The sequence below is a fragment of the Podarcis erhardii genome (assembly GCF_964252035.2).
Source record: "Podarcis erhardii genome assembly, chromosome: 6".
Taxonomy (NCBI): domain Eukaryota; kingdom Metazoa; phylum Chordata; class Lepidosauria; order Squamata; family Lacertidae; genus Podarcis; species Podarcis erhardii.
This window is the reverse complement of record NC_138510.1, coordinates 47,857,122-47,881,586: the sequence shown is the minus strand read 5'-3', so window position 1 is coordinate 47,881,586 and position 24,465 is coordinate 47,857,122. Positions and strand designations below refer to the sequence as shown.

Here is a 24,465-nt window from a genome sequence, read left to right as displayed (position 1 = left end):
CTGCTATCTGCAAGCCTAGGGAGCCGCGCCGTCTCCCCAGGCTTGCGGAGAGCTGCGTGAAGCCCAGGCGCGCTCTTCAGCGCGCCCCAGGCTTCAGAATGCAGGCAGCTCTGCGCAACCCTTTGGAGCCCGGCGCGGGCTTTGTGCTGGGCTCTGTAGGGTCGTGCAGAGCTGAGCGACGCCCGGGAGCGCAGGCAGCTCTGCGCAACCCTTCGGAGCCCGCGCGTCTTCGAGCCAGTCTCCCAAGGGTTGCGCAGAGCTTCCTGAAGCCTGGAGAGCGAGAGGGGTCGGTGGGTACTGCATTCGCCCCATAGGACGAATAAGCCTGCATAGGACGAATAAGCCTGCCCCATAAGCCTGCATTCGCCCCATAGGACGCACACACATTTCCCCTTCATTTTTGGAGGGGAAAAAGTGCGTCCTATAGGGCGAAAAATACGGTAGTTTTAAAGTTGCTTCATCCATGAAGTAGCCTCTCTGACTTAAGTTACATCATCTCCAGAACAAGTAGTTTTAGAATTCTCATCCTTCTCAAATGATAGCCTTTGGAAAAAATGTAGCAGATGCAGTCTGAAGGCTCATATTTTGTAACCAAAGGGGAATTGTAGATTCTCAATTATGTCTTTAAGAATACATGTTTATCTTAACTCAAGTATTGTTACTTTGTTCTATGCCACTAAGACCTATACAGTAGGTATGGATTTCCATGTTTTGAAAACTACCATTTGTTAAATTTATTCCTGGCACACAGAGGGCCTAGGAGAAAGGGCCTGGCTTTTTCTCCTTCCTTTAAATGCTTTTTTATTGAATGTTTCAAAAATAATTACACAATAGGAATAAATGTAAAACATTGTCACAGTTTAAGAAGAATATGCAAATGTAGGAAATATAGAGAAAGTTGACCATTGAAGGCATGCATTATAATAGTTATTGGGTTGGGGTTTTTTTTTAAAAGAATCACGCCAAAAAGAAAATTGGGTGATGGGAGGGCAAAAGGTTTTGTCTTTCGTATTTGCACACATAATACATGTTTGCCTTTTCAAACATTTCCCTCAACTGTAAGTTAAATTCTGTTCAAGAGTGCAATTCCAAATCAATGGTTGGTTTGTACACACTTAGTATCTCACAATCATGTGCCCCCTCCCTCCATGATGGGACTGCAAGGAAACTATGGAAGCTTTTGATTCCATTTTAGGTTAACATTATGCAGTGACCGATTTCCCTCTCTAGAGCTACAGTTGCCAGTGTTTCCTGGGGAGAGGGACCGCTTGTTTAACCACTCTGGGAATTGTAGCTCTGTGAGGGGAATAGGGCTCTCCTAACACCTCTCAGCACCCTTAACATGCTTCACTTCCCAGAATTCTCAGAGGGAAACCATGCCTGTTTAAAGTGGTATAATACAGCTTTAAATGTAAAGTGCAGATGGCTTACAGCAAATTAGGTATCCACTAATTTAAAGTTTCACACACCCAAAAGTGCACTAAGAGATAAGGCCCCAGCCCAAATTTATCTTCTTAGTTTGCATTCATGTGCTGCTTTGCATTCTGTGTTTCAGAATCTTAGTTCATTAGAAGAGACAGGCTGATATTTAGCTCCTTTATTTTACTTCTTTGCTTGGGTTTGTGTTTGTGTTTCCAAATTAAATTCTTCTTTTGATCCATTTCTTCATTTTCAACCTCCTTGTTTATTATTGGATTTTCTTTGCTTCCAGGTTCTCTTCTAGAAGTTTTCTGTGTCTAGCCTTCCTAGCTGCTTGCTTATGATATCTTTGTCTTGTTGGTTCTCTGAATGACTCCTATAATGCTAAAACATTATAAGACACTTTAGTAGAAAGAAGAAAAGAATCTAAGGATTCATATTCAGGATAGCCTAATGTTTAGGGCTAACTGTTTCTTAAAGAATTTGTACTTGGTTAAATTTTGTTTTTTAACAGAGCAGTCAATTCAGTTTAAATACTTTTCAGAATGAACATTACCTAAGTTACCTCAGGATAGGTGCCTTTTTGAGAAACTGAAGTGTGAGATAAGCCAAATCTGTCTACCACTCATTGTTAAAAGGCTTCATTTTCTTTCTTTTTTTATTCCCACAAACAAAGTAGTTGCCAAATAAACAGGTTTGCTCTTATTTCTCAGCCCTCTTAGTTAAAATTAACTTTAACCAATTAATCAGTTGTAGTTAGACCTTGCTGCCCCTGAAATTTATGCTGCTCATGTTTATGCTATTTTTCTTTTGGACTATTCTGCAGGGTTTTTTGAATTGCTGCTATGAGGAAACCTCGGAGGAGGTCCCGGCAGACCCTAGAAGGGAGACGTTCTCCTTCACCATACAGCTTGAAATGCTCACCCACGCGAGAGACTCTGACCTATGCCCAGGCCCAGCGGATAGTCGAAGTTGATATTGATGGGCGTCTCCATCGCATCAGCATTTATGATCCTCTAAAGATCATCACAGAGGATGAGCTGACTGCCCAGGACATCACAGAATGCAACAGTAACAAAGAAAACAGTGAGCAGCCACTGTTTCCTTCAAAATCAAAGAAAACTCAGTGTAAAGGCAAAAAAAGGGAGACATGCACAAAACACGCTCCTGGGACATCATTCCACCTACCACAGCCCAGCTTTCGGATGATTGATTCCTTGAGCCAACCAGATGCTCCAGCCCTGCCTTCAGCATACTATCAGTACATTGAGAAGCCACCTGAGGATGTTGATGCTGAAGTGGAGTATGATATGGATGAGGAAGATCTGGCATGGCTTGACATGATCAATGAGAAAAGGAAGAACGATGGCTATGGGTCAGTTTCTGCTGAGACTTTTGAATTGCTAGTAGATCGGTTGGAGAAGGAGTCATACCTGGAGAGCCGCAACAATGGGCCCCAGCAGACTCTAATAGATGAAGATGCCGTTTGCTGTGTTTGCATGGATGATGAATGCCATAACAGCAACGTCATTTTGTTTTGTGACATTTGTAACTTGGCTGTGCACCAAGAATGCTATGGAGTGCCCTACATCCCTGAGGGGCAATGGCTTTGTCGCTGCTGCCTACAGTCCCCTTCCCGCCCAGTTGATTGTGTTTTGTGCCCAAACAAGGGTGGAGCCTTCAAGCAGACCAGTGATGGTCACTGGGCCCATGTTGTTTGTGCCATCTGGATCCCAGAAGTCTGTTTTGCAAACACTGTGTTTCTGGAGCCCATTGAGGGGATAGAAAATATCCCACCAGCTCGCTGGAAGCTCACTTGCTACATCTGCAAGCAGAAGGGCATGGGAGCAGCCATCCAGTGTCACAAGGTGAACTGCTACACAGCCTTCCATGTCACCTGTGCCCAGAGGGCTGGTCTCTTCATGAAGATTGAGCCCATGAGGGAGACCAGCCTCAATGGCACAACGTTTACTGTGCGCAAGACTGCTTATTGCGAGGCACATTCCCCTCCTGGCACAGTGAAGAAGGGGCGCACAACTACTGTTCACAAGGGAGAGGAGGATGTTTCAAGGAACGAGACAGTAGATGGGGGCACTCCCAAGAGCAAGAACAAAGTGAAATTGAAGCAGAAGGTAAAGAAGGAAGCCTGTTCTTCTGCCCCTTTGCTGATGGTTGCACAGATCCCTTCATACCGGTGAGTGGGGAAACTGTTCTAGCTTATGTTTCCATGTTGATCAGTGAACTAGCCCAGCGTTTTTCTCCTGTTTTCCAATTGGGTGGCATCTTTTATGGCCTGCGGCTGTTTCAGCAAATGCTTTGTTTAATTACGTTAGGAAATGAAGTGCAGGCACAAATTGTTGAAGGTGGAAAACGAAGAAAATTTGCAATTTATGGTCCAAGTTTTGGCTTATCCCATTGACTTCAATGGGATTGTGACAGTTTAACTTGGAGCGGGATTGTAACCTCTATCTACAGTTGTGTTTGTTGCTTAGTGTTTATATTAGTAATGCGTTTAAGTGATTATATGAAAGTGACTGGAGTAATCACTTGTGCTAAACCTCTGAATTAATTTGGTAAATTTGAGCTAAGCTGATGGCTGGGTGTTGCCCATTTTGCTGTTGCTATTGCTTAATTGGAGCTGTGGAGCTGTTTCTTACAGAGCAGCAATTTCACAGTTGAAAAGCCTCTGATGAACTTGAGTTACTTATATAATTCCTAACATGTAATGTGATGTTAGAAAATTAGGCACTGTTTTGCTAAAGTGGGGGTTTCCATGTGTTAACACTGGTCTTCCGGAATCTGAAGTTGGGTTTAATATGTGATGAAATCGCTTGATGCTTTTGTTTTCCCTAGACTGAATAAAATCTGCAGTGGTCTCGCCTTCCAGAGAAAGAATCAGTTTATGCAGCGACTGCACAACTACTGGCTTTTAAAGCGTCAGTCAAGAAACGGTGTTCCTCTTATACGGCGTCTGCACTCTCATCTACAGTCCCAAAGAAATGCAGAACAGGTATGATTGTGGCATCATTGACATTTTACTGAACCCTGAAATACCATGAGAGAATAGTGTTACATGAACTAATTAGGGAAGCTTCTGGGATACATGGATGAAAAATGTCCTTGGATGGAGTAGCTACTGCTAGCTAAAAAAAGTAGGAGGGTAGTTCATTTTGGGAATTTCTTACGAAGTATAGAAATGGAATTTCAAAATCTTCCTTTAGTAGAGTTGTCCATGAATAATAACTATTGTGATTGTAATAGAGGTTTTGCAGCATGCAATTTTTGTATTATTCCACATAGCGTAAAGCCAAGCCACCAATGATCTATGCCTAGCTCCTGAAAATTCTCTTAACAGTTCCTTCCTTTGAAACCACATCCCATTGTTTTTATCTTGTAGATGGTTATCAATGGATTTTATCCACATTGTTTTTCTTTCCTGTGTAAAACACTACATCTGTCTTTACCTTAGAAACAATCAGCACTATGGAGACCACTTTTCCTTAGTTGTCAGGGCCAAAGACTGTACCCACTGATTTACTGTTTGTGGTCTAGTCCTTTTGAGCTAGGCATACTCTTTACTATTTTCTTTACACAGAATCGGTACTTGACATTTGCTGTGCCCCATAACATTTTTTGAGTGACTTTGCTAGAGAGCTGCAGCAGTGTGTGAGGTTGTGGGGGGGGAGGGGGGAGAGCAGCAGTGATGCCCTCCTGGCGGTGGTGCCACTGTGTTCACTAGGACAAAGATGGGGTGGGGGCAAGGTCGAGGGAGCACTCTGTTGGCGTCATCATTGTTGTGTATGTGTGTCTGCACCAGAGACAAGCTTCTGCCATCAACCTGTAGCTAGCTCTCCACCCCACGAGTCCTGGTGAACACAGTCCTGGTGTGCACAGTGCTGCCACCACCAGGAGGGTGTCACTGCCATTCTGTTCCTCCTGTGCCACTGATGACACAGTGCAATCCTTTGTCAAAAGGCCAAAAACAATGGAGCCTCGCTCTCGGTTATACCACAGGTATGAAGTAGCAACACATATTTGAGAAGTTAAAGAATGTCAGTGGGTATGGTTAAAACATTTCCAGAACATACTCAGAATGTTGGTTGGACTTCTTTAGGTAGTCAATCTATGCTTAGGACTCATAAGGTGCTTAAATTCTATGATCTAGTTAAAGACTGACTGTGAATAACTGTAAATATGAAGAGATTGGTGAATCAGGAGAGATATGAAGAGAGATCAGGTACCATTAAAAAAGAAAGAAAGAAAAATCTCCCATTTTACAGAAAGAGCATGATGAGAAGACTGGTGCAGTGAAGGAGGAACTGAAGTACTGGCAAAAACTGCGGCATGACTTGGAAAGGGCACGGCTGCTCATTGAATTAATTCGTAAGCGTGAAAAACTCAAACGTGAGCAGGTTGGTATGAGCATGACCTGATGATCTGTACAGCTGTTTACACTCCCAATGAGATGGACATTATTTAATGCCTTTGTTTAGAGCTGCTAAGGTGGCTTGGATGTGGAGTGATTGCCATTTTAGTGTTAAAACAAAACAAAACACCCATGCAATCCTAAGCATGCTTATTCAGAATCAAGTTGCATTGCATTCAGTGGGCCTTACACCTAAATGCGTGTGCACAGGATTACAGTCAAAAAAAGATTCTGAAATGAGTCAGATCCTATCTCTTATTGGACAAACTGTGTGTGTGTGTGTGTGTGTGTGTGTATGTATGCACACATGTGCATACACACACACACAAACACATTCACTGGCACTTTAAAATTAAATGGCAGCTTTTCCCTGCCCCCTTTCCCCCTAGTGCTGGAGTGAAGTTGAGGGGGAAATGCTATCTCTTAGTATTAAAGAGCTGGAAGACAACTTTCTTTGATTTCAGTGCTGTGGTGCTTAGCACTGCGATTGGAGCTCAAATATTTCTCTGACTGCCAGATTAAACTTTATCTCCATATCTGTATCTAAGATCACAGAGCTAAAGTGCTTAGTGTTGAGATCAGAGAAGAAAGATCCCTTTGCTTGCTCTTTAGAGAAGATCTCTTTAGAAGAGGTCTCTAAAAAGCAGTCAAAGGGATTTTATATTCTGATGAGTAGATATCACATTTATCTCCACTTTAGAGATTACTGTGTAAAGAACAGACAGGGATATTTATCTCCTGACCAGACGTGGGCAATTTTCTATGGCTTGGTGGGCCATATCTGGCCTGTTGGCCTCAAGTTAGCCATCTCAACTGCAAATGCTACAATTAAACTGCATTCCTATATAGATCAGGTCAGTTTTCTTCATTTCATAACCATTTTAAAAACACATGAATAAATACGGCTGGATCATTAAAAGAATATATATATATATATATATATACCGTATTTTTCGTCCCATAGGACGCTCCGTCCCATAGGACGCACCTAGTTTTTTGGGGGGGGAAATAAAGGAAAAAATTTTTCCCTTCCCCCCCGCCCAAAAGCAGGTCGGGGAAACCGAACCAGGTCGAGGAACGGCGCTGCGCCTCCCTGCTGTCCCCCGAGCTTGTGGGGCTGGCCGATGTCTGCCTCAGGCGGCAGGCTGCTATCCGCAGCGTGGGGAGCCCTGCAGGGCTCCCCACGCTGCGGATGTCTGTCTGGCGCGCGGGGCGCTCTGTTTCAGGGCGCCCCGCCTGTTGGGCGGCAGGCTGCTATCCGCAGCGTGGGGAGCCCTGCGGGGAACTCCTGCTGGGCTCCCCACGCTGCGGATGTCTGCCCGGCGCACGGGGCGCTCTGCTTCAGGGCGCCATGCCTGCTGGGCGGCAGGCTGCTATCCGCAGCGTGGGGAGCCCTGTGGAGAACTCCCGCAGGGCTGCCTAGGCTGCGGATGTGTTCCTGAAGCACCGGGCACTCTGCTTTCAGGGCGCCCGACGCTCCCGGAAGCAGGCTGCTATCCGCAGCCTAGACATCCCTGCGGGACCTCCCGCAGGGTTGCCTAGGCTGCGGATGTGTTCCTGAAGCACCGGGTGCTCTGCTTTCAGCGCGCCCGGCATTCCGGGAAGCAGGCTGCTATCCGCAGCCTAGACAGCCCTGTGGGAACTCCCGCAGGGCTGCCTAGGCTGCGGATGTCTTCCTGAAGCCTGGAGAGCGAGAGGGGTCGGTGCGCACCAACCCCTCTCGCTCTCCAAGCTTTAGCGAAAGCCTGCATTCGCCCCATAGGACGCACCCAGATTTCCCCTTCATTTTTGGAGGGGAAAAAGTGTGTCCTATAGGGCGAAAAATACGGTGTGTGTGTGTGTGTGTGTGTGTATATATATATATATATATATATATATATATATATATATATATATATAAATATATAAACTTGTAGTTTATCTGGCCCATGATATTGTTATTGAGACATTTGCCACTAGAAGTAATAGATTCAATAACACACCTATTTGTTGTTCATGACGTTCAAAATCATCTGTCTAGTTTTGCCTAATGGTAGGGCCAGCCCTGCTTGTTGTATATCCTGTTATCCTTTTAGCCTCTAGTTAGTTGGTTTTATCAAAACCAGCATTTATAGTTTCTGCAGTTTACAAGGTTTGCCTACAGGAAATGCTATTTTCTATCATTAGTATCTCTGAGGTGTGCTGCTTTTAGCTGTCATTCTTGCATTGCCCGTAGTTGAACTAGATGACCCTTGGGATCCGTTCCAACTCTGATTCTGTGATTTTCAGGTAAAGGTTCAGCAAGCTGCTATGGAGTTGCAGCTCACACCTTTCAACGTGCTGCTGCGGACAACACTGGATCTTCTACAGGAAAAGGATCCAGCCCAGATCTTTGCAGAACCTGTAAAGCTGAGTGAGGCAAGTACTTTACCTAGAAGTGTAGTTAGATTTGACCTAAAGAACTGCTCATTTGAATGCCTGGAAAATGTAACTCTCAAAAAGCAAGACCAGTCTGGACTGTTCAAGGCATACTTGCTCTGTTCTTGTATAAATTAAGGACTTCCTCAAAGGTTCTTATACAGAGGATTCCCCAACCAGGTAGACTAAAGCACTTTTTCTGAGGGAGTTTGCTTTTGCTTCTCAGCAGGGTTATTTATTTGCTGGGGCTGAATGGGATAGGACTTAACCGGATGAAATCACTGTGCATTTGTGCACTGCCCCAGTGCCAGTGAGAGGGCATTTAGAGTGCTTGTGATGGATATGCCCTGGTTGGCTAGTAAATGATTTTTGTAATTGTACAGGTTTTATATGTTTAGGTTCCAGATTACCTGGAATTCATTTCCAAGCCAATGGATTTTTCTACCATGAGGCGGAAGCTGGAGTCCCACCAGTACCGGACACTGGATGAGTTTGAGGAGGACTTTAACCTTATTCTTACCAACTGCATGAGGTATAATTCTAAAGACACAATTTTCCATCGAGCGGCTGTCCGGCTGAGAGACCTCGGAGGGGCAATATTGCGCCATGCACGGCGGCAAGCTGAGACTATTGGCTATGATCCCCAAGTGGGGATTCACTTGCCTGAATCGCCAAAGACAGAAGATTTTTATCGTTTTTCTTGGGAGGATGGTGAGTTTCCACTAGGAATTTTTGTATTTAAAAATAAAAGACCATTAAGGAGAAAGAAGATTAAAAACCTCCATATGTGCAAAGAAAGACAATAATTTAAGAAACTGCTCTGGAGGCAGTATCTCCTACAATATTTTCTTTTAATTTTTTTTGTTAATATAGACCTCCATTTCCCATTGATCCTGTGGAGCAATCCCATTTTGCATCTTCCCCCACTCCCCATCTGACTGATGCCGTAAACAGCTGAGGAGCATGCTAATCAGTGTGTCTATCAGCCAGGGAGGTGCATGCTGTTTGCTGTTTTGCCACTCCTGTCTTCCCTTGCATTTGTTCTTTGCCATTCTGGGTTCAGTACTGACCTACCCTCCGTATTGTGTCTTCTGCTTCCTGGCCAGATGATCATAGATGCCAACTTGGTGCTGTACCCTGCACTTTCTATATTTGTCTACCAGGAAGCAGAAAATAGTGGGCAGGAGATGTCTGCAGTAAATTTGAGGCCAATGCTGTTTGTGGGAATAGTCACCATGGGGGACAACTGGAGGAGTGGGCCATACAGGACAACAGTGAGGGGTACGTGAGGGGTACATGTGTTCCACGGCCACAGGTTGCCTATGTGTGCTGCGGAGCATGTGATCTCTCTCTCTTTCTCATTGGCTCTGTGGTGTGTTTTTCCTACATATTATTGACATTTCATTTGAAGAATCCTTATGTCCTGTTTATTATATGAAGTTCAAAAACAGGTTTATTAATTGCCTGCCTTTCGCTCAAAAGTTGTAGGATGAGTTACAACAATTAAAACACAATATTCACAACAGTTCAAAACAACTTAAAATTACAGAAATAAGGTATGTTCTAAAAATAACCATCTCAGATGTCAAAAGTGAGAGTGAAGAGGTGCCACAAGCTGTATAATGAAGATGATAGTCAATGTGAGACCTAAATGGTGGGTTAGTCACATTCTTGCTTCTCATTGCAGTTGATAACCTTCTCCTCCCTGAGAACCGGGCTCACCTTTCATTGGAGGTACAGCTGAAGGAGCTACTGGAAAAGCTGGATATGGTGAGCACCATGAGGTCAAGTGGCGCCCGAACTCGCCGCATCCGACTCTTGAGACGCGAAATCAACTCTGTCCGGCAAAAGCTGGCCCAGCAACAGAATAAAACCTTGCCAAATGGAGATCCAGCTCCATGGGAAGAAGGGCTGGAAAAGATGCTACAAGGAGATCGTGATGAAGATGGGGAGAAAGGTGAGTTTTTTTCACAAGGTCTCTGAAGGAAGCAGTTCTGGTTTACTGGAAAGAGCTAGGTAAATGTGAAGACTCAAGGGGATCTGTGCACATTAATTCTACACAAGTCTGGTAGGCAGAAGTCACTATGTAATTACTGCCTTTGACAACAAACTCAAAAATCATCTTGAGAAATGGAGAGCATCAAGAACAGCCTCAATATAGCATTTGGTAAACCTGTACATTTTTGTAACAAATGCTGGAGAGTTTTGGGGCTGAGGAAGCAGCAGTTGATGGTAACAAGGGTTGCCAGTCTCAAAGCTTTATGGTGATAAGGCAGCCTTAGAGAAATGTGTTTGACAATCTTATCCCAGTTTCTAGAGGTCTGCATCACAAAGACACCTACACTTGGAAGTGCTAATTTACATCCTTGGCAGGCTCATCAGGAAGAGGTTAAAAGACTAAGAAGACTGTCAGTCTCATGTCCTACATGTGTCTGTCACCTGTAGATACATAGTTGCAACAATGGGCTGTGAATGTAATAGCAGGAAGGAGCTGTGACATAGATTGATCCAAAGGACAGTGGACAAACTTGGGCAAGGAACCTTGGGTTGTGATCTCACCCATGGTCATCTGTGAATCAAAGATAGTAGAGACTACAGAATAGTGCCCAAGTGGCTGCAGCCAACCATGATCCTAGTTTGCTTTTGAGTAAGTGGCTCTATTTCTTTCTATTTTTTCTTTAAAAGCATCATTTAGTTAGAAGGTTAGCTGTCCAACTTTCCCTTAAAAACAAAATTAGAAGACAGTAAAGATGGAAGCTGTAGTATATACAAAAAAATAACCATAGAAGCAGTCAGGGTTGGCCTTTGCTGGGGTCAGGTCTCCTGGCAGGGAAAAGCGGTTCAACGTTGCCTTGCCTGGCCTTCTAAGAGGCTCAAAATAGTCAGCTGACAGCAGTTGCATGCCATTAATTGTTACTGATAAACAGTGTTAGCATGGTCCTGCCATCGTATTCTCAGAAAACGTGCCTGCGTTAACAAGCACTGCTGTTCTCCCCTATACTGTTTCAAAGCTGCAACCATGCTGAATTGTTAAGGAAAACTAACTCCTGCATGTTTGCATGTTTGCAGAGCTTTACATGCAGCCACAGAGCAGCAAGCCTTACTCAGTTTGCACAGCTTTTGGCATCAGTCAAATCTTTGACAAATGCAAATTCAGAAAGAATAGTGGATGCTGGTGCCACATGGCTGGAAAGTTCAAAGACAGGCAAACACACGTGGAGTGTGAAGTAGGGCCCTTGAGGGGTGTGGCCAAACAGAGTGGTCTGTAGGGGCATGAGGTTCCTCAGCCCTTCTGTACGGTTACACCTCCATTCTGAAATCAACCAAATCCATGCAAAAGTGCAATTTCAGTCATTACCTTTGTATACCACCCTTCATCTGAAGATCACAGGGCAGTTCGCAACATTTTGAGCAGCATAGTCCTCCACCTGTGGGTATCAGTAGCCCTGTCCATTGTTGATTGGATAGATATGTTTTGGTTACTACTCTAGCTACTCAGCCTGTGTCATGCTGGGAGGAAGGAGGAAAGAGGAGCCTTGTTTGAGCATCCAGGAAATGGGGAAGGCTGTTAAGGTGGAACAAATAGTAATTTTCCCTCTCTCTGCTGCTTCTGAGAGTCTGTGAACTGTTGTGTATATATAGATACACACACATGTACATACATGTACACACACACACACACACACACACACACACACACACAGAGGTCCTTTCATTGGACTTCATTTGTGACCTTTTGGTACATAGGTCGCTAAAAGTATATTAAATTCCTTACCCTCCACCCACTGTAAAAATGGAATTAAACACTAGTTTTTCAACATGCAGATTGAGATTTTAAAACTTTTGTTACACACTTCACTGTTTGGTGCTTTTAGAGCTCTCTAAAAAGAGGCAATAGCTATGAAATCCAAAATTTGTTGACTAACACAAAGTCCTAAGTGGCTGGTCCATGACAGCATGACAGCATGAGAGCATGAGTTAATGGTAAGGTCATGGTTAGAGACATAGCATTTCCAAAAAGTTTGAAGCCATGGGGTGTGTGTGAATATGTTTTTTTCCATTTTTCCCAGAAAAAAACCAGAAATTCTTTTGGGGGAAAAAATCTGTTTTATATATATATATATACATACACAGAAGGGATGCGGGTGGCGCTGTGGGTAAAAGCCTCAGCGCCTAGGACTTGCCGATTGAAAGGTCGGCGGTTCGAATCCCCGCGGCGGGGTGCGCTCCCGTCGTTCGGTCCCAGCGCCTGCCAACCTAGCAGTTCGAAAGCACCCCCGGGTGCAAGTAGATAAATAGGGACCGCTTACCAGCGGGAAGGTAAACAGCGTTCCGTGTGCTGCGCTGGCTCGCCAGATGCAGCTTGTCACGCTGGCCACGTGACCCGGAAGTGTCTGCGGACAGCGCTGGCTCCCGGCCTATAGAGTGAGATGAGCGCACAACCCTAGAGTCTGGCAAGACTGGCCCTTTACCTTACATACACAGAGATGAGAAAGAGATCACCTTTTCAGTTTAATTACAATTTGAATTTACTTTTTACTTTTTTGCTGTTGTTTTTTTTTAAAGTTACAAATGAAAGTACAAGCTGCTGAGCAGTAAGGAATCTCTTTGGTTTTGCCAGTTTATGAGGAACAGGCAAATGATAATAATAAAAAGAAGAAGAAACAATTAATATTTGTGAAACAAAGAACATTATTATGTCTCCTCCAGTTCTCCATAGTGAAATTTAGCGTCTCATTTTCTGAGCTATTGCTATGAATTTCAGTTCCTGCATCTTCTCCTTCTTCATATTTGTCATCACCATACTTATAATGAACTTCTAAAATCTGAAGGTTTGCCTGTATTGAAACAAACATCTCTACCCTTTCACTAGCAAATGAGGCACTGAAATCATCTTCCTTCTCTTGTGACAATAGCAGTGCCCCCAGAGGCGGAAATGCATCTTGCTGTTACATTTGAGAGTTGAAGTCTCAGTTTACAACTCAGGACTTGATTGTCCTCAGTGTACAGGAATTGTAATCATCTGATACTGCACATAGTCTTAACATAAAAGTCTTCCCATTACATAATTTTTAGAAATGATTTGCGGGGAGTAAATATATGAGCAATTTATCTTAAACATTGTATTTGTCATTCAAACATAATCTATTTTTTTTTTAACAAAACAAAAAGCTTTTTTGGTGGGGGGGGAATGATTGGGAGGGATTCACCCTTGAAAAAGTTTCTGGCTTTTCCTAGGCTATCACATCTTTTGTCATGGTTGCAGCAGATGAGAATCTGTTTTGACTTTTGCTGAATGGATCTCAGAAATCTTAATTTCTCTTCTGGATTGCTTTCAGGAATATTTAAAGTGACATTTTGAAAAGTTGTTTTCCTTTTCCTTGAGACACCCCCTCTCCCGATGACATACAAATAGGGTACACCAATGGTCTGCTGTCTCTTGGGGGATTAAAGTATTCTTAACTAGTTGCAAAAAAACTTAAAAGAATATCAGTATTCCCAATTGAGGTTTAGGGAAGAGCTTCAGTATGAACAAATTACCTCATGTTTATTGTTTTGGTTAAATCTACAATAATCTTTAGTTTATAAGCGTACCAGTCTCTGATTTTGAACCGCACTAAATAGGACAAAAGGCTTCTTAATATACTTTGAATTCAGAGATGCTCTGTGCTCTCTTTATGAGGTTCTTGCGAAATTCCTGAATGGTGACATTCCTTCTTAAGGGGTTGTAGTCATCTTAGCAGCCATGCTTTCCCACAGCACTGGCAATCCATGCAGTTTAGCTAGTCGAGGGAATAACTTGTTTTCCCCTGCTGACAACCAGAACATTGCACAGATAGCAAATAGTGCTTGAACAGGAACAGAACCTTAAAAGGGGGAAGAATGAGTGCTAATCTGTGACCTCATTGCATCATGAATTGGAATGAGATGCTTAGACACAGAATTCAAGAGGAAGGAAGGCTCACTGGAGAGAAAGCTGAGCTTGGATTTGGTAGTTTAATGATCTCTGGGTGTTTTTGGTGACCTTAGTACATGGAACAATGACGTAGTTTAAAAGGAAAAGAATACACAATTGACTGTTTTCCATTATTTGCAACATGATCGAGGTCCTTAAGAGACTTTTTTGCATTTGAAACTCCTCCTTTGATGTTTTCTAGTTCTCCCATATCTCTTTACCCTCTTAGGTTAAACATGGCTATGTAGAGTTTAAAATACCTGAGAAATGTGGGTCTGAAAAAAAGAGTTAAGAAGGTTGGGGAGTTAAGCGTCATGCAGCCTGAACTTCAGCATGTAAACTTATAAGCAAATTCCATTAAATTCAGTGGGATTTGCACGCTTGTAACGATGCATAGAACTGCCACCATAAATAACATTGTTGGTTAAATGACAATCATGTTGACTGGCTCTCAAGAGGATGAATATTTTTTCTTCTGCAGAGTGCTATAGTTATTATTTTTTTCACCTCTGAGTGTCTTTCTTTAGACTATTCAACAAAAGTTAGTTATTACCTGCCACTTACTTTCAAGCATAGAAAGGGGCAGAAAGGTGTGATCCGTACTTTGGGAAATACTTTCTAAAATGTTCAAGCAGATTCTCTTTCTCTTTAGCAGATGACACCAAGCCCCCACTTCCCCCCACCCTGGAGCCCACAGGACCTGCACCCCCCCTATCGGAGCTGGACTCTCTGCAGGACCCTCCAACTCTCAAACCCATTAGCGAAAGCAAGTCCTTGAACAGACTACATAAGCGGCTGAAGTCCGAGGGCGAGCTCTTTGATAAGAAGACACTGCAGAGGGAGAGCCACGCCTTCCAGCGCTTGCTCAGCGACAACGGCCTGAACGGATTGGCCCTTCAGGCCACGGGCACTTCTGCCAGCCCCCCGTTTAGTGGAGTGGGCAGGCGGACATCTGTCCTTTTTAAAAAAGCCAAGAACGGGGTGAAACTGCAAAGAGGTCTGGACTGCCCCCTTGAGAATGGAGAGGACCACAGCCAGAGTGGGCAGCTTTCCCCCTCCAGCGTAGAGGGTGAGCGGCCATCCCGGAAACGGCCACAGAGTGGGAGCTGCAGCGAGAGCGATGGCGAGAAATCCCCCAGGCAGGCAGGAGTGACAGGTGACTCCCCTGAGCTTTCATTCCTCTGATGTCTTGGAAAGCCAGAGATCCCCAGAGTAGAGGTGTCTTGTAGCTGCGCTGCTTGCCTGCTGGCAAGAAGTCTCCACGCCTTCGCAGCATTTCTCTGAGTCCCTTTGGGAATTGAGTTCTGCCAAATGTCTGTTGCATGAATCCCAAAACTAGCATCCAGTTTTATTGTACTAAAGGATGAGAGGAAGCTATGGGCTCTGGAGCAGAAAAGAGTTTTATATTGCAGTGGAAGGCATATTAACCAGCTTATAAATCTGTGACTAATTTGGGAGTTTTCTTCCCTGATGCCTTTACCATGCTAGGCTGCTTTTGGGAGAAGTGTAATACCTGATTGTTTGAGTTGCAGGGAAAGAGTAGGTCTCTCTCTTTTTCTTTGCACCTTTTTCAACCTTCAGCTGAATCAGATACACATCTCTCTCCATTTTTAATGTATGCATGTGTGAACTATTTATTTATAGTGTAGTGAACCTTAACACTATTGAGAATTTTCAGTGAAATCAAGTGATGTAAAAAGCTTATACCATATTCTTCTCCACTGTTTCTTGTTCCTGGATCTTGTGCAGTCATGTGCCAGAATTGGACAAATGGATATGCAGAGGGACAGTAATGGTTCTGTGGTGACTTATAAGTCAGGAGGATCTAGAAGGAAGCAGACAGTGTTAGGAAGACTTTTTATAAAGGCAAGCAGCAGGGTCATAGTATTGATCTGAATGTGTCCCTGAGCTCAGGTTGTTTTGCACATGCTTACACATCATTGGAATAATATGCACACGATTACTCACAAGTGAATGTGTGATTTGATGCTATTGAAAAGCATACTGTTTTGTTTATTTATTTATCAAAATTATGTCCCATCTTTCCATCAAATGTTACAGTGGTGCCTCGCAAGACAAAATTAATCCCTTCCGCGAGTCTCTTCGTCTAGCGTTTTTTTCGTCTTGCGAAGCAAGCCCATTGACGGCTTAGCGGATTAGCGCTATTAGCGGCTTAGCGGCTTTTAGCGGCTTAGTGGATCAGCTGATAAGCGGTTTAGCGGCTTAGAAAAAGGGGGGGGAGGGAAAAAACCCCGCAGGAACTCACAAGACATTTTCGTCTTGCGAAGCAAGCCCATAGGGAAATTCGTTTTGCGAAGCGCCTCCAAAACGGAAAACCCTTTCGTCTAGCGGGTTTTCCGTCTTGCGAGGTGTTCGTCTTGCGGGGCACCACTGTAAAGGCAATAGAATAAGTTTAAAAATATGTAAAGACAAAGCAAGTGTGTTCACTTCTGCTTTCTTCTTTCAGAGTTAGCAACTAGCACATATCTTTTCTTAGTCATTAAAAACAGGGACCAGTTCTGAAGCTCTTTAGAGCAATCGGATGGGATTTTTGAGCCATTCTCAAAAAGTTGAATGAGCAACTATTTCTAAAGCAGTATTTGTGCATGTGCTCATAGTGATCCTGTGATTTATCTTTGAAAGGGGCACAGAGAATCAAGGAAGTGTTTGGTAAAATAGTGCCATGCAATCTCATACTGAGCAAGTGTAGTAGTACCTGTCAGAGGTATGCAACACCTTTTTAGCTAGCAGTTATTGATGTTAGAGTAGCAGGTGGAATCTCCCACTTAGCTACAACCCAAACTTAGGAATGCATGCTAGTTTGCAGTTCTCTATTTTATGGTTTGTGTGCTTCACACTGTTTCATTTATTTAACTTTATATAACAAAGACTGATAGTGGGTTACAATTTTAAAAATAAAAGCATGAAGTCCAAATGCAAATCCTAATAAAAACATCTCCACAGGCCTTAACACTTCTGGAAGAGTCTCATGCTGAGCCTTAGCACATCCATAGGGGGAGACAAGTTCATAAGTTTGGAGCCACCACTGATAAACCTTATTGTATGCAGCTTGCTCACAGAGGAAACGAGGGTGCTCCTTAGTTTATTACAGAGCTGGTGATGGGATAGAAGAAATAAGACTGTCTCTTTGATTCCTCAGGTGCCTTTATATGTCAAGTGTAGCACCTTGAAGTCTCTGAATTGTATAGGGACCTAGTGCATGCTATGGAATACAGGTGTAATGTGCTCCCAGGGACCAAATTGTACAGCAGTATTAAGGCCTAGGTTGCCCTGATAATAGTTGATTCTTTGTTGGCTAAAATGCCTTTAAGATAGGCTGCTTCCCTCTCTACTTTATTCTGTGCTATGCAGCAGCTTTGTATGGTATTGCTTAACTTGTGTGTTACCAGTTATGAAAGTGATAACCTATTCTGTTGGGATACTGCTGTGTCTTAGTTGGCTTGTGATTCTAGTACAGCTTGATAAAATGCAACAGTCATTGCTCCCCACCCTAAACACTTGTTTGACAGCTCAGTGACTTGTGAACTGAGCTACAGGATGGGTAAAAGAGATGTAGGTGAAATTAGAGGAAATTCATTATCAAATGTTTCTAATACTTGTTTTTTCAATTTGATTTTCCACTTTCTAACTGACAGAGCACATTAGTCAGCAGGGGACCCATGGATGGAATATTATACAGCTTTCTCACCTGCTTCCAAATCTCATATATCATACTGTATTCTCTAAGTCTGGGGCTACAGTGAAGTTTACCTGTGCCTGGGTTAAACTTCATTGTTGGAGTAAAGGGTTTTTTCCGTAACCAATATGTGGAAAATCAAGTCAAAAAATTAAGAGATATCTACACTTGCAGCCCTTGTTTCATCACTTATTATTTCTCTTTGTCTCTCCTTGTCCTGTGATATTATAATACTTTTTTGTATGTACTTTCTCCTCCCAGCGTTGAGGCCTGCTCTTTAATTTTTTTATTTCTAAACCCAGTGTCACTTGAATATGGAAAGGCTGTTAAGCAGATTGCACTCTTGCCATGAGTGAAGGCATTAAAAAAAAAATCAAATAAGGAAGGAGAACAGACCTCTGTGGGTGACCAAACCTTCTGGGATTAGAGCAGAAACAAACACATTCACACATCCCCAAAGGAAAGTAATGAGGTCTCTAGGGGATTGCTGTATAGTGGATATGAGCCCAGTCTGTGTTTAAAACAAACAGTTAAAAAGGAAAAAAAAAAGGAATTAGTTGTGAAGTCTTGAGCTGATGAATGGGATGAGGGGCATTCCCAATGTTAGCATACTTGACCATAAGGGACAATGCATGAAAAGTAGTACTTCTTTCACAAGGTGCTAATGCCAAACACCCCCCCCCCCAGCACTAATCAGGAACATCTCATTATATGAAAAACTTGGCATGCCCAAAGCTCAAGTTTCCTTCCTATCAATAATCATAACCAGGCAGCAGATGACATGCAGAATCAAATCCAGGCTAACTATACATTTAAGTGCAGACCTCTGGAATTGAAAATGGTTTTTAGAGTGTAGGGGGAGAAGCTTGGCAGATATACAGATGGAAAATGTGTCTTGTGAACATTTGTTCAGGATGAATTTTGACTTTGTAGACAAGGCAGTGCTTACCATAATTCGCCAGTTATCAGTGGGGTTAAGGAGGTAGCAGTTGCTGGACTAAAGAGAGGTGGAGGAGGAACATTTCCTTGCTAATGGGTAAGAGTTGGTAAGGACTGTTCTACGAACATAAGAACATGGTGGGGGAGAACTCGCTTTGAACAAGTTCTTTGAACATAGTTGTTGCAAGATGCCTCTTGACTCCAACTGTGCACAGACATTGGGAATGAGAATTTAATGCATTCTTTAAACTCTTAAATGCATTTTTTCCCAACAAAATTTTGACATGATTCAAATAGTCTTGTTAGCTGCATTGTAGAATTGTGGTGTATGTAGTCTGTTTTCTTTCATAAGTGTCTAAAGTGGGGACGGGGAGCAAGTTGGCCAAGTTGGATATTTTTTTACCTGCGTGTTAAATCATGCAGGTAAAAAGGTGGGTTCAGCACTTTTCTAGCAGCAACTGTTCAACTGATAGTTGGTGTTTAGGAAGCACTGTGCAAGGGGCTTTGCAGGCACTCTCAATCAGCTGTTTGGGGGTACCTGCAAAGCTTTGCCCAAGCGTCACCTTTACCTGCCCTACACCTTATGCCAGATGTAGGGCAGATAGATGTGACTTGGCTGAAATGGCCTCACAGACCAAATGGGGAGGCGTAGTGGGCCTAATTAGGTCTGCAGGCTGGACGTTCCACATCTGTGGTCTAAGGAATTTTTAAAATAGCATTGTATATACAGTTAGACTCATTCTCACATGCATTCTTCTCAGCACCAGTGACAAATGGCTTCAGGAAGCATATGGAAAGCGGGTCTGACTCAGAGTGCAGTTCTGGCCTCGGTAGTGGTCTCTCATCTGACATCTGCAGGTAAGTCTTCTTCCAGGTACTTTCACCCAGAAAAAAACATTATTCTCTTGGTAATTTTCCAGTCTTTTCTTTCCATTTATACTTTTAGGTGCCTCTTACATCCATATCAGAGGCCAGAGGTTTTTTAATAAAAAAATCAGCATTCCGGAGGAATGGCTCTAATCTTGATTTAGCTGCATGTGTGCTGTTTAGCATGTGGTAGCTGAGGGGCGATAAGTTCCAACCCTTGTATTCTAGGCAGTATAATTCTATAGTAAATTGGTGACAGTGATGCCTGCATTATTTTTTCATTCTTTAGCATCAGTGTTTTCCATTATTTTATGGTTTGTTACCAGTCTATTGCTGAGATAAGCTACCTTTTGATCCCAAGATGGCTATAGGGTCAAGAGTAGACCCCAGTCCCTTAATAATAATTAAGTAGTCCTTAATACTTAGCACAGGAACGTGGCTGGCACTTTGGGTTAAACCACAGAGCCTAGGACTTGCTGATCAGAAGGTCGGTGGTTCAAATCCCCGCAATAGGGTGAGCTCCTGTTGCTCGGTCCCTGCTCTTGCCAACCTAGCAGTATGAAAGCATGTCAAAGTGCAAGTAGATAAATAGGTACTACTCCGGTGGGAAAGTAAATGCCGTTTCCATGTGCTGCTCTGGTTCGCCAGAAGCGGCTTAGTCATGCTGGCCACATGACCCGGAAGCTGTACGCCGGCTCCCTCAGCCAATAAAGTGAAATGAGCGCCGCAACCCCAGAGTCGGCCACGACTGGACCTAATGGTCAGGGGTCCCTTTATCTTTACCTTTAATACTTAGCATAGTCTTGCCATTAGCTTGCCTATCCCAAGTGAGCATCACTGCCAATACCATTCTCCCTCTGGCTTTATATCCGAACTTTTGTCTGCAGAACAGTCGATTGAGAACCAGCTTTCTTGCAATGTTGGTTTGCTTCTGCCCTATCACCTTCTGCTTCCAATGTCTGCAGCAATGCATGGCCTGCCTGAATTAGCTTGTTTCCCACCTTCCCTGTCCTTTGCATCAGATCCAACTCTCCTAGGAGCAGCTGATCAGATCTATGATTCATATGAATTTCTGCCTTTCACAGTAAGGTTTTAATTGCTGCTCTGGCCGCCCAAAAGAAAGGCTGCAGAAATCCAGATGTTATTGCCCACAACAGCATTCTATCCACTCCTCTTCCTTCACCCCCTGAAGCTCAAGGTGTATTTTGGAGCTAAGCATTGTTTTATCACTTGGCTCTCTTTTCACAGTGGTCTGACTCCGCACAAACGTAGCCGAGGAAAGCCTGCTCTTGCACGGGTCCCTTTTTTGGATGGTGTAAATGGAGACTTGGAATACAGTAGCTCAGGTAAGAAAAACAATGTTGGCGTTTCTTAAGCATAACGTGTAGCTATAATTTGTACAACTAGGTTATGGATGTTATTTTTTCCTGTGGATTGTGCCAAAGGAGACTAAGGTTGCAATCCTTCCAATGCCAGCAAAATAAGCATTGTTGAACTCTGAAACTTATTTGCAAGTAAGCATGCATAGGATCAGTTTCTAAGCATGTTCTTTACATTTGTTGCCAGTCTTATAGCTTGCCATTTTTATAATGGCAGGATCAGTTCTGCTGTAAAGATGTAAGTAAAAGAGTTTGGGCAAGTTCTATAATGAGGCTTTCATTCCCCCCCCCACAAAAAACCCCCCATATGTTATAGCTGTAGAGAAAACCTTGAAAATGTGTTGTCAATATCTGGAGAAGGCTCAGGCCACAGAGTGTTAAATCAATGGAGCAATATGCATTTCTGTTATGGTCCTTCCTAGTCCTTCTCCAGCTGACAGTCCTGTCTCCAAGCCTACTTCCTAAATGGCCAGTGCCAATCAAGTTTTAGCATTCTAAATTCTTCAAAGTGAAGTGTGTGTGATGGGGGGAGCTCATAATTTGGGGAATAGAATAAATTTGGCAATGTTGCCCAAAATATATATTCAGGTTTAATTTCCATAATTTATTCTGGGCACAAAAATATTTTTGCATGTTTCAGAATTCAGTCTTTGTGGAAGTACCTTAGTATGGCAACAGTCAATGGTAGATTTTATCTGTATTTTTCTCTGTGGTTGGATCTTGAACCTTGTTCCAGAAAGGCTATGCATGCTCTCATCAGTCCCCTAAACAATGTATACATTGCCTAATTACAATTGCCTCCAAGTGGTATAGAAGGAAACTATGTTGCTGCATGTGGTGTTCATAAAACAGTGATTGTGAGGAGCATAAGGGAATTTCAGCCTTTGCCTGGCCCTGGGGGGATGACTGGGCACTGACCTCAATGGGATTGTTGTTGGCTTTGCCATTGATGGCATGGGAGTGTTAGGGTGGCAGCTTGCATATGATGTATATTGTGATGCAGGGGCTGCGTTCCCATTGTTATAAGTTTATTGGTTCCTTCTTTATGTGTGTAGCATGGCATGCACAGTCCCCATTAGGTGAGTATTCCCCTTGCTTCTAGAATGTTGTGGGCATATCTGTTTTTATGCTGTTTTGGGATTTTCTTGTGTGTTTTCCTCCTTGTGAGCTGAGCACACATTGGATATGGCAGCTATTCCCCTGACATAATGGTAGCTTGCCTTCGGTACTGGGTCAGTGTGAGTATAAGATTGCACTGCCTGGTGTGCAATGTATTGCCTTTATACCAGATCCATTCTTACAAAACATTTTGTCTACTTATAAAAGGAGGATGGTAGGATAAATCTTTGCCAACCTGGCATCTTCCAGGTTTTCTGGACTGCAGCTCCCATCATCTATGCTAGCAGAGGTTGATGGGAGTTGCAGTCCAAAGCTTCCTGAGGGCACCAGGTTGGCAAAGGTTGCCTTAGATACTGTTGTCTTATGCGAAATAGTTGCTCGTTTTTAATTAACATGTTTGGCCTGATTTCATTTTTCAACCTGCAAGTTTTATCAGAAGTGATATTTAAGATGCAGGATATGTTTCCTCAACTTCATATATTTCCTCAACTTCATATTCATAACAGCAGCCTTCATCAATTGCTTTCACGGAAAAATGTTATTGTCATGGTAGACTATGATTCTAAGGCAGTTTATATTGCGATTCCTTAGGTACAAACCTACTGATGCCCTTTGAGGAGCACACGGAACTAGAACCTCTGGAACTTGTATGGGCAAAATGTCGTGGCTACCCTTCTTACCCGGCGTTGGTATGTATACCTGGTTCAGTGCTACCTTCTTTCCATGGAGGACATCTTGGTGGCCTATAATACAGTGCTAAGCTCTTAATGTAGTTTCAGCTGAGGAGGGAGGAGAAGATGTCCTCTGGAAGAACCCTACACAACACTGAAGCTTTCGTCGTGAAAACTTGGGGGCCTCTGAGCTATTGTTTCATGGCTAGCCATATTGTTACTTTGTTCCTTCTAAGCATTTTTAATGTTCTTTATGCATGCTCCATATTCTTTTTGTTAGCTGCCTTCCAGTGCTTTGGTGGAAAATAAATATACAAATAAATGACTCAGAATAGGTAGTAATCAACAATCCTCTATCACCATATGTTTAGCCATATGCCTAGTAACATCCACATTTCGAAACATGGAAGGATAAACAGTGATAAAAATATAATAAACAATTTTAACTAGAAAGATGCCATCTCGGTGCTAGGAAACCCTGGATGATTTCCTCTTAACCAAAAAGAAACAGCCACCATACATATCATTATTGTTAAATATTTAAAAACACCAGTGCAATATAAATACTTCATATGCCTACCCAGTAGAAAGCCTCACTGATTTCAGTGGGACTGATTCCCAGGTACAGGTGTGTAGCAGAGGTGGGGAACTGGATCTTCCTAGCAGGCCAGATCATTATCTCCCTCACCCCCAGTGGGCCAAATTTGACAGGTGGGTGGGGAGCCCATCTGCCAATTGCTTGATGTTACTATGATGTAAGGTGACTCTCTTTTGCCTTCACGGTTTTAAATCATACTATGTAGGCAAATGCACAACTCACAAAGCACCTTTCAGAGTGCTCCTCGGGAATGAATAAAAGCCCACTGCATAGTGCTCACAAGATTGTTGTGTCTTGGATTTTTTTTTTTTTTTTTTTTTTTTTGCGTACACAACTTTGCAGATGCTTTCAGTCAGCTGATCGGGGGTGTCTACAAACCCCTTTCAGCTGATCCGGGTCTTTATCTGCTGCACACCAGAAGTCAGGTGCAAGGCAGGTTGAGTGTAGCTTGATTGAAATGTCCTGTGGGCCAAATGGGGAGGCTTTGCAGACTTAATTGGGACCACAGGCCTGAGAGTCCCCACCACTGTTAAAAGCTAATAACAAAATCTAGTTAGAATAAAACATTCAAAAATTAGGTTTCAAGTTAGTTGAATGAGATGTAAGGCACACAACCCACATAAGTGCGATAGGCATCATGTGTATGAATATTTAACAAGTAGCTTGCTTGTGCTTTACAATAGTCATAATTTAAAATATCAAAACAAAAAGTTAAGGAGCACATATAGCATACAGCACAGTCATTCAGTAAACATGCAACAGAAAACTCAAGTGAAAACTCCAACAATGAATCCCCCACCTACGCCCAAATGTCAACAAAGGCTGAGTCTAATTATCAGCCTATAAAAGCAAATTAACTGATAGCCAGCTTGAATCAATAGACTTGTACCATAATGAAACTGGTGTGAGTGAGAGTAAACTGGGACAGCTGGATATTGGGTCAGCAGGGATGGTGTACCGTCTCTTGAATAAAGTTATTTTGAAATCTAATTTGCCA

General features: G+C 43.0%; 1 protein-coding gene across 3 annotated transcripts in view; it reads left to right on the top strand.

The window, feature by feature from the left end:
* The first annotated feature begins 2,217 nt into the window (after positions 1 to 2,217).
* Positions 2,218 to 24,465, top strand: part of BRPF3 (bromodomain and PHD finger containing 3) — a 30,350-nt gene continuing 8,102 nt past the window's right edge. Inside the window, exons 1-10 of one of the 3 annotated variants that reach the window (XM_081866266.1) lie at positions 2,218 to 3,613; positions 4,273 to 4,429; positions 5,700 to 5,831; positions 8,114 to 8,242; positions 8,641 to 8,953; positions 9,930 to 10,199; positions 14,854 to 15,354; positions 19,596 to 19,692; positions 20,950 to 21,047; positions 22,791 to 22,888. In XM_081866266.1, the coding sequence (XP_081722392.1) occupies positions 2,265 to 3,613; positions 4,273 to 4,429; positions 5,700 to 5,831; positions 8,114 to 8,242; positions 8,641 to 8,953; positions 9,930 to 10,199; positions 14,854 to 15,354; positions 19,596 to 19,692; positions 20,950 to 21,047; positions 22,791 to 22,888 (3,144 nt within the window). In that variant the 5' untranslated portion in view covers positions 2,218 to 2,264. Of the gene's footprint in view, positions 3,614 to 4,272; positions 4,430 to 5,699; positions 5,832 to 8,113; positions 8,243 to 8,640; positions 8,954 to 9,929; positions 10,200 to 14,850; positions 15,355 to 19,595; positions 19,693 to 20,949; positions 21,048 to 22,790; positions 22,889 to 24,465 lie in introns of all 3 variants that reach the window. The other 2 variants (XM_081866265.1, XM_081866267.1) reach the window with 2 other exon arrangements.